Genomic DNA, 17,539 nt, shown 5'->3' with positions numbered 1-17,539 from the left:
CAGAAATGGACTAGATTCTCCTCATGGTGTGTTTCTAAATCAAAGGAACCTCAGCGAGCTTCCTTATCCTCCGTGCTGGACTATCTCCTACACCTATCTCAATCTGGGCTCAAGACTACATCCATACGAGTCCACCTGAGCGCTAATTGCAGCTTTCCACCAGCCTCTACAAGGGGAAACCCCTCTCGGCCCATCCGTGGGTCGCCAGATTTATGAAAGGGGCTCTTTCATGTTAACCCTCCTCTCAAACCACCCCCAGTAGTTTGGGATCTCAATGTAGTCCTTTCCCATCTCATGAAGCCCCCGTTTGAACCCCTCAACAGGGCTCCTCTTAAGTATCTCACCTGGAAAGTGCTTTTTCTTGTAGCCCTTACGTCTGCTCGCAGGGTCAGCGAACTCCAGGCATTGATGGCGGACCCACCATTCACAGTATTTCACCACGACAAGGTGGTCCTCCGCACTCACCCGAAATTCCTGCCTAAAGTGGTCTCCGAATTTCATCTCAACCAATCCATCGTACTTCCAGTATTCTTTCCTAAGCCCCATTCTCACCACGGAGAATCGGCCCTTCACACTCTAGACTGTAAACGTGCTTTGGCTTTCTACCTGGATCGTACCAAGCCACACAGAACCACCCCCCAACTTTTTGTCTCCTTCGATCCTAATAAGTTGGGAAGACCCGTATCAAAGCGCACCATCTCCAATTGGATGGCGGCTTGTATCTCTTTCTGCTATGCCCAGGCTGGATTATCACTTCCTTGTAAGGTCACAGCCCATAAGGTCAGAGCAATGGCAGCCTCAGTAGCATTCCTCAGATCAACACCAATTGAGGAGATTTGTAAGGCTGCCACTTGGTCCTCGGTTCACACCTTCACCTCACATTATTGTCTGGATACTTTCTCCAGACGGGATGGATAGTTTGGCCAAACAGTGTTGAAAAATTTATTCTCTTAAGTCGCCAACTCCCCCTCCATCCCACCGAGGTTAGCTTGGAGGTCACCCACTAGTGAGAATACCTGCCTGCTTGTCCTGGGATAAAGCAATGTTACTTACCGTAACAGTTGTTATCCAGGGACAGCAGGCAGCTATTCTCACGTCCCACCCACCTCCCCTGGGTTGGCTTCTCAGGCTAGCTACCTGAACTGAGGAGACACGCCTGGCTCTCCGGGCGGGAAGGCACCGGCGCATGCGCGGTGCGGGCATCTCGAAACTTCTAAGTTTCTACAAGCAACACGTGCTTGTGAGACGTCCGTATCGGGCTCTGTCTGATGACATCACCCACTAGTGAGAATAGCTGCCTGCTGTCCCTGGATAACAACTGTTACGGTAAGTAACATTGCTTTATCTGTAAACCACTTAGATTAGTCAGTGCCAGAGTGGTTTAGCAAATTCATAATAAACATTAACATATGTTATATATATGTTATTCCATAGGTTTCTAAGAAGGCAGTGGCTAGATTACTGTAATAATAATAAAACACAGGATGTGGATTCTATAGTGTTTTGGGATGCCTCTAAAGTAATAATGTGAGGCCATATTATTGCTTATTTTGCAAGGAAAAAGAAAAAAAGCAAGAAGCTGATCTACTCTATTCCAAGAACTTCAGGTGCTGTGTAGGCATCGTGTAGCTACTCTGAGGGCTCTTTTACTAAGCTGCATTAGGACTTTAATGCTCGGAACAGCGCGCACTAGACCTTAACGTCAGCATTGAGCTGGCATTAGTTCTAGCCACGTATCACGCGGTAATTTCCTGTGTGCGCTAAAAATGCTAGCGCACCTTAATAAAAGGAGCCCCGAGTGTGGCAGATAAGGCTTGACTTGGGGAGGTTAGAAAGCACATTGATGACCTTTTTTTTTTTTTTAAGTTCAATCAGTTTTATTAGCATTTTATTGTCATATAAATACAAACATAGACCTCATATTCATAATAAGTCTTTACAGAGTGTAAGTTATCAAAATTACAACATACAGATAAAACAGGTCTTGCAAACTATCCATAGGAACTTTGAAACATGATATTTGAGTGCCCTTTGCTGAAGGGACATTGATGACCTTTTAACACAGAGGATGGCTAGGTAGGATGGCCAATGTAACACCGATTTAAAAAAAAAAGGTTCCAGAGAGGATCTGGGAAATTATAGATCAGCGAGTCTGAAGTTGGTTTTGGGAAAAATGGTTGAGACTATTATAAAGAACAAAATGAAAGCACTAAGTGTGGACTAACGAGAGAAAGTCAGCGTGGATTTAGTCAAGGGAAATCTTGCCTCACCAATCTACTGCATTTCTTTGAAGGGATGAAGGTAAGCCAGTTGATATTGTGTATTTTGATTTTCAAAAGGCATTTGACAAAGTACCTCATGAAAGATTTCTGAGGAAATTAGAAAGTCATGGGATAGGAGGCAATGTCCTATTATAGAATAAGAACTGGTTGAAAGACAGAAAACAGAGAATAGGTTTTAAATGGTCAATATTTTTACTGGAGAAGGGTAAATATTGGGGTTCCCCTCCAATGCCCCTCTCGTGTTACTTCACATATGTAAATTTGCTTAGAATTATGAAGAATCCTCTTCTTTTCATTAAAATATCTCAAATTAATTTCAATTTTTAGTTAAAGGGGAGGGGGGGGGGAAGGCCTCAGATCCCTTTGTGCTGTAAGTGTCAAACTGAACAGACACACTAGAAAGGGTAACTACCTCATTGGCTCAAAAATCCCCATCCCGTCCAATGTCTGTTTAATTCAGCATATATGCACCAAAAATTCTCATTTACTTATTCAAAGCGCTATGCAAAATAAAATGCAAACACTTAGCTTGGTCGGGACTCTGATGTTATACATAGGTGTTGTGCTCTCCTGCTGTGTGCTATCTTTGCTGGGGGGTTTTAAGCCAATGAGGTAGTTACCCTTTCTAGTGTGTCTGTTCAGTTTGAACAGGAAATGGTTTTCAAGGGTGATTATGTGGAACAACTGAAAGAAATCTTGGTAAATCTGGAAGATGTATTAAGCCAAATCGACAAGTTAAAAAGTGATAAATTGCCTGGACTGGATCCCAAGGTACTAAAAGAACTCAAACATGAAATTGCTGATCTGCTGTTAGTGATCTGTAACCTGTCGCTAAAATCGTCTATAGTACCTGAAAATTGGAGGGTGGCCAATGTTACACTGATTTTTAAAAAGGGGTCCAAGGGAGATCAGAAAATTATAGGCCGGTAAGCCTGACTTAGGTGCCAGACAAAATGGTGGAAACAATGATAAAAAATAAAATTATGGAACACGTAGACAAACATGATTTAATGAGACAGAATCAGCAAGGGTTCCACCAATTTGCTTAACTTCTTTGAAGGTGTGAATTAACATGTGGATAAAGGTGAGCCGGTTGATGTAGTATACCTAGAATTTCAGAAAGATTATGATAAAGTTCCTCATGAGAGGCTCCTGAGAAAATTAAAGAGTCATGGGATAGGTGGCAAAGTTCATTTGTGGATTAAGAATTGGTTATCAGATAGAAAACTGAAGGTAGGATTAAATGGTCATTTTTCTCAATGGAGGAGACTAAACATTGGAGTGTCGCAGGGATCTGTACTGGGACCGGTGCTATTTAACTTATTTATAAATGATCTGGAAATTGGAACGACGAATGAGGTGATTAAATTTGCATGACACTAAACTATTCAAAGTTATCAAAACGCATGCAGATTGTGAAAAATTACAGACAGACCTTAGGAAATTGGAAGACTGGGCGTCCAAGTGGCAGATGAAATTTAATGTGGACAAATGCAAAGTGATACACATTGGGAAGAATAACCCAAATCATAATTACCAGATACTAGGATCCAACTTGGGGGTTAGCGCCCAAGAAAAGGATCTTGGTGTCATTGTGTGGCGGTGGCCAAAAAAGCAAACAGGATGCTAGAAATTATTTTAAAAGAGATGGTTAACAAGACTCCATGGTGCAACCTCACCTGGAGTCTTCCGTTCAATTTTGGTTTTATCTCAAGAAATATATGGCGGCACTAGAAAAAGTTCAAAGAAGAGCGACCAAGATGATAAAGGGGATGGAACTCCTCTTGTATGAGGAAAGACTAAAAAGGTTAGGGCTCTTCAGGTTGGAAAAGAGACGGCTGAGGGGAGATATGATTGAAGTCTACAAAATCCTGAATGGAGTAGAATGGATAAAAGTGGATGGATTTTTCACTCCATCAAAACTTACAAAGACTAGAGGGACATTCCTAGTTACAGGGAAATACTTTTAAAACCAATTGGAGGAAATATTTTTTCACTCAGAATAGTTATGCTCTGGAATGCATTGCCAGAGGTTGTGGTAAGAACAGATAGTGTAGTTGATTTGAAAAAAGGTTTGGACAATTTCCTAGAGGAAAAGTCCATAGTCTGTTATTCAGAAAGACATGGGGGAAGCCACTGCTTGTGTTGGCTGTGTTTTTTTCAACCTTGTTCATTTTTGCACCTTGCTTTCCTGCTTCGTGAACTGTTCTACAGTTTTTAAAATTTTTCTTCCTATTATTAAAAAAAAAGTTTTTCTTTTTCTTCTTTTTCTCACCCTTTTTTCCTCGTGGGCTTTACCCTTCAAGGTTTTCTCTTCATCCATTGAGTTTAATTTGGCTGATGCGGTCTTCCCATCTATGTCCAGGCCTTAACGGGCTTCAAAAAGTGCTGCAGAAGCCAAAGGCCGATTTCTACTACCGACCCGCATAGTTGGTACTTGCAGTGCCTTGGTCCCGAACACTGGGTCGAGTCCTGTGCTCTTTGTTCTACTTTGCAGAAGCGTTCCATCAAAAGCTGCAAACTTCAACAAGAAAAACTGTTCAGGACTGTCATAGACATCGACAAGACCTCAACCATTGACATCAGCATCAGTATCGGTTGATCTTGCACCATCAGATAAGCCAGCTAAGAAGCCGCCAGCTTTCTAAACAGCATCGCAAGCCACTATTGCATTGAGCCCCTTGATGCCAACCAAGCAGCGACACTCCCTCTTGCGGCTTGCCAGTCCTTCAAGGTGTGCATCCTCATCGAGGTCACCCTCTCTGAGGCAAGCTGCTGCACCATTGGTACCAGCAGACAAGCCATAGGTACCTGTGCTTTCCTTCCATGAAAAGCTCACTGAGATTTTTGCAAGGGAGCTGGGTGATATCTTCAAGTTGCATGCACCAGCATCGACTCCCTCAGTACCAGCCCAGCCTGAGCATATGACCACCAGGTCCTGTGGTACTGCAATTGGTTCTCCTGTACAACATCGACATGGATATTCATCCAGTCACCATCGCTCTTCTCGATGTTCGACGCCTCGACATCAATCATCTCATCGAAGTTCAATTTCTTCATCTATGGATCGATCTGTTTCCTTGAGACATCATTGTTCTTCTTCCTCTCAATGTTCAAAGTCCAGGAAGCACCATACTTCTAAGTGAAAGAGAGCTTCACATCGTAACTCTTCTTCTTCATATCGGTACCAGTCTCTATAAGCATCGATCTTCTCGATGCTCATCATCACCAAAGCTTCTTTATGTCTCTGACTTACAGTTTGATTCAGATGGGGACTATTCTGCTTCTGCAACGGAAGCATATGATACTCTTTCGGAGAAGTTTCCTCAGAAATCTCTATCAAAGGCAAAATCTCCTCCTGAAAGAGTCTCTTTCACTAAATTCATTAGACAATTGGGCAAAGAGTTACCTGTTAAACTAGAGGCTGACTCTGCCACAGTGCTGAATATCTTGAGGCTTTGGATTATAAGCCTCTTAAGGAACGTCTCAAACTACCATTGCATGGTATTCTTAAAGAGATTCTTCACAAGAATTGGGAAACACCCTTGAACATTACAGTGGCTCCCAGAAAATTTGATTCTCTCTATAAAGTCACTTCTTCCCCAGGTTTCAATAAACCACAACTTCAACACCAATCACTAGTTGTGAAGTCAACTTTGAAAAAATATTTTCCATCAAAAATCTATGCTTCTATGCTTCAGTGCCACCAGGGCATGAAGGACAAATTTGGACGTCGCCTTTTCCAAAATTCAATGTTGGCGAGCAGGGTCTTTAATTACAACTTCTAAATATCCTGCTTTGTAAAGCGCCTTGTTAAGAAATTGCCTTCTTTTGATAAGTATATTCTTTCTCAACATCTCTAGGAATTTCACACTATCTTTCATAAGCTCTCCCTTGTTAGAAGAAGTATGGCAAGATCTGCTTATGATGCTTATGAGTTATCATCCAGAGCTTCAGCTATGTCACTGGCAATGAGATGTCTCGCATGGTTGAGAATTTCAGATATGGACATATGAACGTCAGTCTTCAAGACAGATTAGCTAATATTCCCTGTGTGGGATATGAGCTTTTTGTGGAGACTCAATTGAAAATGCTACACAAAAACTCACTGACCATGAAAAGAGCTGGAACACTTTAGTTAAAACCAAGTCTAAACCTCCTTCAGCTTCTCAGTCGTTTAAGCCTCCTTCCTCATATCAGAGGCGTTATTCAACAAAACCTGCTGCATCTCGTAAGCCGCAGCAGAAGAAGTAAAAGCAACAGTGTCTGCGAAAATCTCAACCAACAGCTCCTCAGAAACCTGCTCAGTCTTTTTGAAGGTAGGATAAATACAGAGGATCCTCAAAGCAAAACTTAGTCATGCATGGACAGCAACTAGCTGAGAAGTAAGACTAGTACTGAGCAGGCTTCTATAGACTCTGTCTCAAAAACGGTCAATAAAGGTAAAGACAAATCAGGATCAAATAGCATGTTTTTGTTTATATCACTTTTCTATCATTTGCTATGGATGTGGGTGATGTAAGAACATAAGAATTGCCGCTGTTGGGTCAGACCAGTGGTCCATCATGTCCAGCAGTCCGCTCATACCACGGCCATTGGTCAAAGACCTGTGCCCTAACTGAAACTAGCCCTACCTGCGTACGTTCTGGTTCAGCAGGAATTTGTCTGACTTTGTCTTGAATCACTGGAGGGTGTTTCCTCCTACGACAGACTCCGGAAGAGTGTTCCAGTTTTCTACCACTCTCTGAGTGAAGAAGAACTTCCTTACATTTGTACGGAATCTATCCCCTTTCAATTTTAGAGAATGCCCTCTCGTTCTCCCTACCTTGGAGAGGATGAACAACCTGTCCTTATCTACTAAGTCTATTCCCTTCAGTACCTTGAATGTTTTGATCATGTCCCCTCTCAATCTCCTCTGTTCGAGGGAGAAAAGGTCCAGTTTCTCTAATCTTTCACTGTACGGCAACTCCTCCAGCCCCTTAACCAACTTCTCTGGACCCTTTCGAGTAGTACCGTGTCCTTCTTCATGTACGGCGACCAGTGCTGGACGCAGTACTCCAGGTGAGGGCGCACCATGGCCCAGTACAGCGGCATGATAACCTTCTCTGATCTGTTCACGATCCCCTTCTTTATCATTCCTAGCATTCTGTTTGCCCTTTTAGCCGCCGCCGCACATTGCGTGGACAGCTTCATCGACTTGTCGATCATAACTCCCAAGTCTCTTTCCTGGGAGGTCTCTCCAAGTACCGCCCCGAGCATCCTGTATTCATGCATGAGATTTTTGTTACCTACATGCATCACTTTACACTTATCCACGTTGAACCTCATCTGCCATGTTGATGCCCATTCCTCGAGCCTGATTATATCACGTTGCAGATCTTCGCAATTCCCCTGTGTCTTCACTACTCTGAATAACTTTGTATCATCCGCAAATTTAATCACCTCACTCATCGTACCAAAGTCTAGATCATTTATAAAGATGTTGAAGAGCACTGGTCCAAGCACCGAGCCTTGTGGCACCCCACTAGTGACGCTCTTCCAGTCTGAGTATCTCAATGGGGGAGGAGAAGACATTTTAAGGTTAAAATTAGCAAATAAAATGTTGGTAGCAAAATTTATTAGATTTGTTGGTTTAATCATGTATTGACAATGAATATGACTATTGTGGACAAGATAACAAAACCTCTCTTCCAAGATTGCCAAGCACACCAAGGCAATTATATATGACACATTGTGGTGAATTGCTGACTGCCCCATTTGTAATGCAGTGTTTAACCATGAAGGCCTGTGTAGAGTGGTAGTTATGGCTCTGGCCACCTTGTTGGGCAGACTTACAGGTCTTTAGCTGCTGTCATTTTACTATGTTACTGTTGCCAGCAAGAGATTGAAGCTGGCAATCATTCATGGCAGGGTGGTGGATTGGAGTTTGGTCCTGAGCTCATGTATATGTGTTTATATTCTTGGTTTGGGGGGATTACACAGTGTATTTATAAGATCAGAAAGTAACATGCCAATGTTTCAGGACTGTACCAAAACTTAAACCCCCCCCCCCTTTTATCAAGCAGTGCAAGCTAAATACTGAGCCGTCCATTCTGTTCCTATGTTCAACTCAGCATTTAGCTCAAGCTGGCTTGGTACAGCTTGATAAAGGTGGGGAGGGGGGTTAGTGTTCTCTGCTTCCATTTACTGGTTTGGGAGCACAACTCACTAGTCTAGACTAATTTAGCTGGTCTGAAGGAAAGGCAAATATCAGGTAAGAACAAATATTCACCTTAATAAAATTAATTAAAGTTGTGAATTTACCAGTTTGATGCTACATTTTAGACAAGTAAAAACAAAAACTGGATACAGATGTTCTGAAGATAATTTATTAAACACTGGCATATAAAACCATGAAAATTCAATTTAAAAAGTACAATGATAAAAAATACTGTGATAAAAATCCAACCAGACCCTACATAGTCCGTGTTTCGGTGAACACGCCTTCCTCAGGGGCCCTAAAAGGAAGAGGTAATGATGAATAATGATAAAGAGAAAGATAAAAAGATAGAAAGAAAAGAAGTGACTGTGATGACAATCTGGAGCATGCATATTAGTATCTATACTCGACTGCAAGATAAAACAAGTGAACCAAGTGTGATCATGCTATATACAGAGGCTTGAAACATCGACAAGAGACATAAGAGGAAAAAATGTGCCAAGAAAGGCCGAGAAGAAAAAGTGCCATGGTGTGTATTAGAGTATAAGCTTAAGCACAGAAATCTATAAAGTGCCTAAGAGAAGCCATAAGAATGAAAAGTTAATAGAATAAAGAAAAACCATAGTGCGTGTCTGATTTTGAAAACATGAAGAGATATGCGACACAATGTAACGACGAGAAGACATTATACATACCAGTGGTTTGCAAACTCACATATAAAGAATTGGACTGAAAACAGTCTATTGTCTTTAAACTACCGTATTTTCACGCATATAACGCGCATACAAACCGAGCATAACCATGTGTGTTATATGCGTGAGCACGTTGTACAATTTTTTTTTTACATAGTTCCCCCCCCCCCCCGACTTCCGATTCATCCCCCAGCCCTGAAAGCCTGATGCCCCACCCTGAAGGACCGCTCGCACACACCCCCCCCCGACATCCGATTCATCCCCCAGCCTCCACCCCCCGCACGGAGAAGCAGCCTACCATTGGTTCCCGATGCCAGTGAACCCTGCTGCTTCCTCTGCCGGCGGTCCTGCCCCTTCTCTGAGCCCTGCGCTGCTTCCTCTGCTGCAGTCCCGCCCTTTCTTTGATGTCAGAGAAAGGGCGGGACCGTGGCAGAGGAAGCAGCGCAGGGCTCGGAGAAGGGGCGGGACCGCTGGCAAAGGAAGCAGCAGGGTACACTGGCATCGGGAACCAACGGTAGGCTGCTTCTCCTTACGGGGGGGGGGGCTGGGGGATGAATCGGACGTTGGGGGGGGGTGCGAGTTGTCCTTCAGGGTGGGGGGGGCCAGCGTCTTTCGGGGTGGGGTATCAGGCTTTCAGGGTGGGGACAGGACTTCAAGGGGGACAGGCAGACCTTTAAGGGGGGACAGGCAGAGTCGGGGCAGAGGGCAGGGCGGCGAGAGGAGAGTCAGGACGTCAAGGCAGGAGCAAGGCCGCGATTCGGGGCAGAGCTGTGAGAGGAGAGTCAGGACGGCAGAAGGAGGTTTTAATTCGAGGAGCAGCATGCGCGGTGTGTGCGCTATATATTAATTTGTTTACATAAATTTCGGTTTCCCGCGTGCTATACCCGTGTGCACGTTTTACACGGGTGCGCGGTATATGTGTGAAAATACGGTATATAAAAAAAGACATCGTATTCAAACATGAAGAAACCATAATAGGACATGAACACATAGAGTAATGCAGTTAAAATAACAGAATAAAATGACTTAGTTCAAAGACAGCAGGACAATCTTAGCTATCAAATTACTAGACAAATCATTTCATATTTTAATTTTAAAGTTAAATGATATAAGATATGTAAAGCATGGTCACGATGAAATATAATGCACCCATGAAATGAATGAAACAAAGATGTAAATGGATTATATATATGAACCAATAATTAAAGAGCAAGCTGAATGTTCATACTCATGGACACTAAAGGCAATGAAAGTAAGACATGATAAATTGAAATCCATATATAACAGTGCATTAACAACCATGTGAGGTAAAAATAATAATAATGACAGGTACGAATATGGCATTATACATAAGGACTAATGATACAAATATGGCATGATACATAAGGACTAATGGCATGATACATAGGGACTAATGGCATAAATCCCTATGTATCATTCTATTAGTCCTTATGTATCATGCCATATTTGTACTATAAGTACCAGTGCTGGACGCAGTACTCCAGGTGAGGGTGCACCATGGCCCGGTACAGCGGCATGATAGCCTTCTCCGATCTGTTCATGATCCCCTTCTTTATCATTACTAGCATTCTGTTTGCCCTTTTTGCCGTCGCCGCATGTTGCGTGGACGGTTGTTTGTTTTTCGTTATGAGTATTGCAATCATATTGCAACCAGGACTATATAGTTGATAACATAAAACATTTAACTCTTACTCCTCAATTTATGATACCTCCGACTCCTCTATGTGCAATTAGACAAATTATAAATTTCTTATACTGATTGAAAGCACACAACATACAAGGCATTTCATCATTGTCAACGTGAATCATCAGGCTGCTTTGTAGCACTCTAACATGTTAGAGTTTGGTTTTAAAGGCTATAGCTTTGCTGTTGTGGCTTTATTTATTAAAGAAGTTATAAACATGATTGGGTAACATTAAACAGAAGACAAAACTTACAAAATTATATAAAAGAGGCTAAGAATTATTACAGGAAGATTAAAAATGTCTATTTTAGAAGAAATGTATAGATTAATCAAATTAGTATCCATGAAATTGAAATTAACACATTGAGGAGCATAATCATAGTAACATACGTAGTAACATAGTAACATAGTAGATGACGGCAGATAAAGACCTGAATGGTCCTTCCAGTCTGCCCAACCTGATTCAATTTAAATTTTTTATTTTATTTTATTTTTTTTAATTTTTCTTCTTAGCTATTTCTGGGCAAGAATCCAAAGCTTTACCCGGTGCTGTGCTTGGGTTCCAACTGCCGAAATCTCTGTTAAGACTTACTCCAGCCCATCTACACCCTCCCAGCCATTGAAGCCCTCCCCTGCCCATCCTCCACCAAATGGCCATATACAGACACAAACCGTGCAAGTCTGCCCAGTAACTGGCCTAGTTCAATATTTAATATTATTTTCTGATTCTAAATCTTCTGTGTTCATCCCACGCTTCTTTGAACTCAGTCACAGTTTTACTCTCCACCACCTCTCTCGGGAGCGCATTCCAGGCATCCACTACCCTCTCCGTAAAGTAGAATTTCCTAACATTGCCCCTGAATCTACCACCCCTCAACCTCAAATTATGTCCTCTGGTTTTACCATTTTCCTTTCTCTGGAAAAGATTTTGCTCTACGTTAATACCCTTCAAGTATTTGAACGTCTGAATCATATCTCCCCTGTCTCTCCTTTCCTCTAGGGTATACATATTCAGGGCTTCCAGTCTCTCCTCATACGTCTTCTGGCGCAAGCCTCCTATCATTTTCGTCGCCCTCCTCTGGACCGCCTCAAGTCTTCTTACGTCTTTCGCCAGATACGGTCTCCAAAACTGAACACAATACTCCAAGTGGGGCCTCACCAATGATCTGTACAGGGGCATCAACACCTTCTTCCTTCTACTGACTACGCCTCTCTTTATACAGCCCAGCATCCTTCTGGCAGCAGCCACTGCCTTGTCACACTGTTTTTTCGCCTTTAGATCTTCGGACACTATCACCCCAAGATCCCTCTCCCCGTCCGTGCATATCAGCTTCTCTCCTCCCAGCATATACGGTTCCTTCCTATTATTAATCCCCAAATGCATTACTCTGCATTTCTTTGCATTGAATTTTAGTTGCCAGGCATTAGACCATTCCTCTAACTTTTGCAGATCCTTTTTCATATTTTCCACTCCCTCTTCGATGTCTACTCTGTTACAAATCTTGGTATCATCTGCAAAAAGGCACACTTTTCCTTCTAACCCTTCAGCAATGTCACTCACATACATATTGAACAGGATTGGCCCCAGCACCGAACCCTGAGGGACTCCACTAGTCACCTTTCCTTCGAGCGACTTCCATTAACCACCACCTTCTGGCGTCTGTCCGACAGCCAGTTTCTGACCCAGTTCACCACTTTGGGTCCTAACTTCAGCCCTTCAAGTTTGTTCAACAGCCACCTATGAGGAACTGTATCAAAGGCTTTGCTGAAATCCAAGTAAATTACACCTAGAATATGTCCTCGATCCAGCTCTCTGGTCACCCAATCAAAAAATTCAATCAGGTTCGTTTGGCACGATTTACCTTTTGTAAAGCCATGTTGCCTCGGATCCTGTAACCTATTAGATTCAAGGAAGTACACTATCCTTTCTTTCAGCAACACTTCCATTATTTTTCCAACAACTGAAGTGAGGCTCACCGGCCTGTAGTTTCCTGCTTCATCCCTGTGACCACTTTTATGAATAGGGACCACATCCGCTCTCCTCCAATCCCCAGGAATCACTCCCGTCTCCAGAGATTTGTTGAACAAGTCTTTAATAGGACTCGCCAGAACCTCTCTGAGCTCCCTTAGTATCCTGGGATGGATCCCGTCTGGTCCCATCGCTTTGTCCACCTTCAGTTTTTCAAGTTGCTCATAAACACCCTCCTCCGTGAACGGCGCAGAATCTACTCCATTTTCTCGTGTAACTTTGCCGGACAATCTCGGTCCTTCTCTAGGATTTTCTTCTGTGAACACAGAACAGAAGTATTTGTTTAGCACATTTGCTTTCTCCTCATCACTCTCCACATATTTGTTCCCAGCATCTTTTAGCCTAGCAATTCCATTTTTTATCTTCCTCCTTTCACTAATATATCTGAAAACATTTTTATCTCCCTTTTTTACATTTTTAGCCATTTGTTCTTTCGCCTGTGCCTTCGCCAAACGTATCTCTCTCTTGGCTTCTTTCAGTTTTACCCTGTAGTCCTTTCTGCTCTCCTCTTCTTGGGTTTTTTTATATTTCATAAACGCCAACTCTTTCGCCTTTATTTTCTCAGCCACTAGGTTGGAGAACCATATTGGCTTCCTTTTTCTCTTGTTTTTATTGATTTTCTTCACATAAAGGTCCGTAGCCATTTTTATCGCTCCTTTCAGCTTAGACCACTGTCTTTCCACTTCTCTTATGTCCTCCCATCCTAACAGCTCTTTCTTCAGGTACTTTCCCATTGCATTAAAGTCCGTACGTTTGAAATCTAGGACTTTAAGTATCGTGCGGCCGCTCTCCACTTTAGCTGTTATATCAAAACAAACCGTTTGATGATCGCTACTACCCAGGTGAGCACCCACTCGAACATTAGAGATACTCTCTCCATTTGTGAGGACCAGATCCAATATCGCTTTTTCCCTTGTGGGTTCCGTCACCATTTGTCTGAGCAGAGTCTCTTGAAAGGCATCCACAATCTCCCTACTTCTTTCTGATTCCGCAGACGGAACATTCCAGTCCGTATCCGGCAGGTTGAAATCTCCCAACAGCAGAACCTCCTCTTTCCTTCCAAACTTTTGGATATCCACAATCAGATCCTTATCAATTTGCTGCGATTGAGTCGGAGGTCTGTAGACTACACCCACGTAGATAGAAGTTCCATCTTCTCTTTTCAAAGCAATCCATATCGCTTCTTCCTCTCCCCAGGTCCCTTGCATTTCGGTCGCTTGGATATTGATCTTTACATAGAGAGCTACTCCTCCACCTTTATGACCATCTCTGTCCTTCCTAAAAAGGACTCTGTCCTAAAAAGGACTCTGTCCTTCCTATCCCGGTATGTTTGCATCCCATCCATGTGATTCACTGAACCATGTCTCTGTGATAGCAACAATATCTAGATCTGCCTCTAACATCAGGGCTTGCAGATCATGAACTTTGTTGCTTAGACTGCGAGCATTTGTGGTCATCGCTTTCCAGCTATTTTCAGCGATAATCTCCTTTTTCATATGGATTTTTGTGTCGTTTCACTTTCCGTTGCAATACTAAGAAATGAGTTTCTGATATTGCTTATATTGCAGCCTTTACTACTATCACATCTTTTCTTTTGCCGGGGGCGGTCTCTATAATTGTCATTCGTACATACACCACCCCCATCTTCTAGTTTAAATGCCTAGAAAAATATTGTCTAAATTTCTCTGCAAGGTTTCTTTTTCCTACTGTAATAATATGTAGCCCATCAGTGCTAACATCTAAGTCCCAATTTTGCCTAAGTCCCTAGGCGCAGAAAGTAGGCAGCAGGGAAATGTCCATTCTCCCCCAAAAAAGTCCAAAATAAGTTTTTTTTTCAGAATGGCCTACTTCTATGTTGAAATATCACATATGTATTAGTGGACCAGATCATAGAGATTAACGTTCATGAGTAAGCCTCAGCCCCACCACTCCACCGCTGTGCTGTCTCGTGACTACGGGAAGAATTATGTGGCACTTCATCACTGGCTGCTCATATGCGTTTATATATTCATTATTTGTAATCCAATTTTTAAATATTTTCTATGTTAAAACAGGTATTCTTCAATTCTAATTTATTTGAATAATAGTATGCGTACTTAACTTATGTCAGCCACCGCCTGGGAGTCTAACCCGACATGACATGTTTTGCACCAACTGGTGCTGTATCAAGGGCCTCCCGAGGTTACGCGTGTCATCCAACTCGAGTTCATATCAAGAGTAAGACAGCACAGCGGTGGAGTGGTGGGGCTGAGGCTAACTCATGAACGTTAATAATCTCTATGATCTGGTCCACTAATGCATATGTGATATTTCAACATTGAGGACTGGTAGAACACAATTACTAAGGTTGCCATATATTTGGAGACTACTTCTATGTTCAGCAGTTTAATCGTCAAGACTGCCACTACGTGTAAACTTATAACACATTCCCGACCCAAAAATTGCCTAAGTCCCAAACGCCCAAAATAAGACCTTTTAGGCGAAGGAGGGGCCAGTCCTTAATCTAAAAGCAGGATACTTTAACCGAGTGTCTGTCATAAACAATGCCGGTTACAGGATCCTGGAACTGTCCTTCCCCCCTCCCCAACAATTGCGACAGGAGAGATGCCCAATCTCTTCTGTCGCGACCCCCCTCCAAAAAAATCCCCCCTGGCAGTAGAGATGCCCAATCTCTCCTGCCGGATACAACCCCCGCATGATCCCTGGTAGGAGGGTGCCCAATCTCTCCTGCTGGATACAATCCCCTCCTACTCCTGCGTGATCCCTGACAGGAGGGTTCCCAATCTCGTCTGCCAGACACAACCCCCCATGCGATCCCCGGCAGGAGGGTGCCCAATTCCTCCTACCAGACACCCACCCAAACCCCCTTCCCCTCCTTGAACCCCTGCCGGATCGCACCCCCACCCCCCTGGATCTCACCCCCATCTGTACTCCCCCTCTAACCTTGTGAGTTAGCTGGACGGACAGGTCCTCCGTTCGTCTGGCAGGACCACCTTCCACTGAATGGTGGGCCTGCACCTTCCCAGTGCATTGTGGGATGCACCAAGGGGGGTCCTAGGGTCTGATTGGCCCAGGTGCCTAAGGCCCCATCCAATCAGGCCCTAGGCCCCTCCCCGGTGCATCACACAATGCACCGGGAAGAGGCAGACCCGCCATTCAGAGGAAGGCGGGCCTGCCAGACGGACAGAGGGAGGACCCAGCCGGCTAACTCACAAGGTTAGAGGGAGGGTCTGGGGGGAGGATTGGGGGTGTGTGGGTGCATGGTCTGGCAGGGGTTCAGGGGGGTGTTGTGTTCGGCAGGAGAGACTGGGCATCTCTCCTGCCACAATCGTTACTGGGGTGGGGGGGACGGGTTGCCTGGGCGCAGCCACAATCAGCTCAGCGGCCTGATTTGGAACTTATACCTGTTTTGACTTGGTCTAAGTAAAAACGTATAAGTTCTGTCTGGCAACCTGTCAGGCATTTTTGATTATGGCTTCCAGATGATTAAGTGTAGGTCGGCCCCTTCTGCCCACCTCCCGCTTTATCCACTCCTCCAAAAACGCCCCTTTCCACTCTGGGCATACAGAGGCAGTGAAAAGGTCTAAGCTGGTTTTAGATAAGCTGGTTTTGATTATCGGTACTTGGACGATCTGTCCTTTTGATCATGCAAGTACTGACTTAGACCGCTTTTTGGACGTTTGTTTATTTTGATTATGAGCCCCATTACCATTTACATTTAGTTGGAGACTGTAATTTTTTCTGATCCCACCATACTGACTCCGCAGGCCTGATTACAACCATGCATGGTACCATTGACAATGAAATATAAAAATAATACTGCTATTTTTCTTTTTTTCTACAGGTTGATGATAGTGGATTTTCTTTAAATCATCCTAATCAGTATTTTGTGGAGAGCCAAAAGTTACTCACCAGTGGTCGAGATGTTAAGAAAGAGTCTAGCCTCTCAGAAAGTTCCCAAACAAAATCAAGCAGTCAAAAATTTACCAATTCAGCCTCTAGTTCTAACATCACTAATTCTACAGAAGATCTAGAGGAGTTTTTCAGTGAATATTGAGTTTGTTTCAGTTATTGCTTTTCCTATCACTGCTGTTTTACAGTTTTCCAAAAACTTATTTTCTCCACTCTAAAAACTGTACATTGACTTCCTGGAGAATGTATGAGACCAGAAAAATTCCTTACCTGATTAGAGATCAAAGCTTTTGTGCTGCTTAGTAATTGTTCTCCCCTGGAGCATGAGGTTCAGTGCTATCGAGGTTAACGTTTGTAATTAAAAGTTTTTATAGGATGCTTAATCATGTTAACATATGACTTTGAAGTTTGTTTCTACATATTTTTTATAAAAGCAATAAGAAAATAAAGGTATTCAATTTTAAATATGTTTGTGGGTTTTTAAAATATATATCATGAAACACCATTTAGAGCAGTGGTCTGAAACTCAAACCCTTTGTGGGGCCACATTTTGGATTTGTAGGTACTTGGAGGGCTGCAGAAAAAATAGTTAATGCCTTATTAAAGAAATTACAATTTTGCATGAGGTAAAACTCTTTATAGTTTATAAAACTTTCCTTTAACAGTTAAAAAGAAAGATATATAAACTATAAAGAGTTTTACCTTATGCAAAACTGTCA

The 17,539-nt window shown here is 42.9% G+C and overlaps 1 protein-coding gene across 1 annotated transcript in view; it reads left to right on the top strand.

The window, feature by feature from the left end:
• PRIM2 (DNA primase subunit 2) overlaps positions 1 to 17,285 on the top strand; it is a 280,515-nt gene extending 263,230 nt beyond the window's left edge. The window contains 1 exon segment of the mRNA XM_033936564.1: positions 16,753 to 17,285. Coding sequence (XP_033792455.1) covers positions 16,753 to 16,965 — 213 coding nt within the window. The 3' untranslated portion in view covers positions 16,966 to 17,285.
• The last annotated feature ends 254 nt before the right edge of the window (positions 17,286 to 17,539 follow it).

Source organism: Geotrypetes seraphini, chromosome 3 (assembly GCF_902459505.1).
Source record: "Geotrypetes seraphini chromosome 3, aGeoSer1.1, whole genome shotgun sequence".
Lineage (NCBI taxonomy): Eukaryota > Metazoa > Chordata > Amphibia > Gymnophiona > Dermophiidae > Geotrypetes > Geotrypetes seraphini.
The sequence above is the reverse complement of the archived record's forward strand: the minus strand, read 5'-3'. Positions and strand labels throughout refer to the sequence as shown.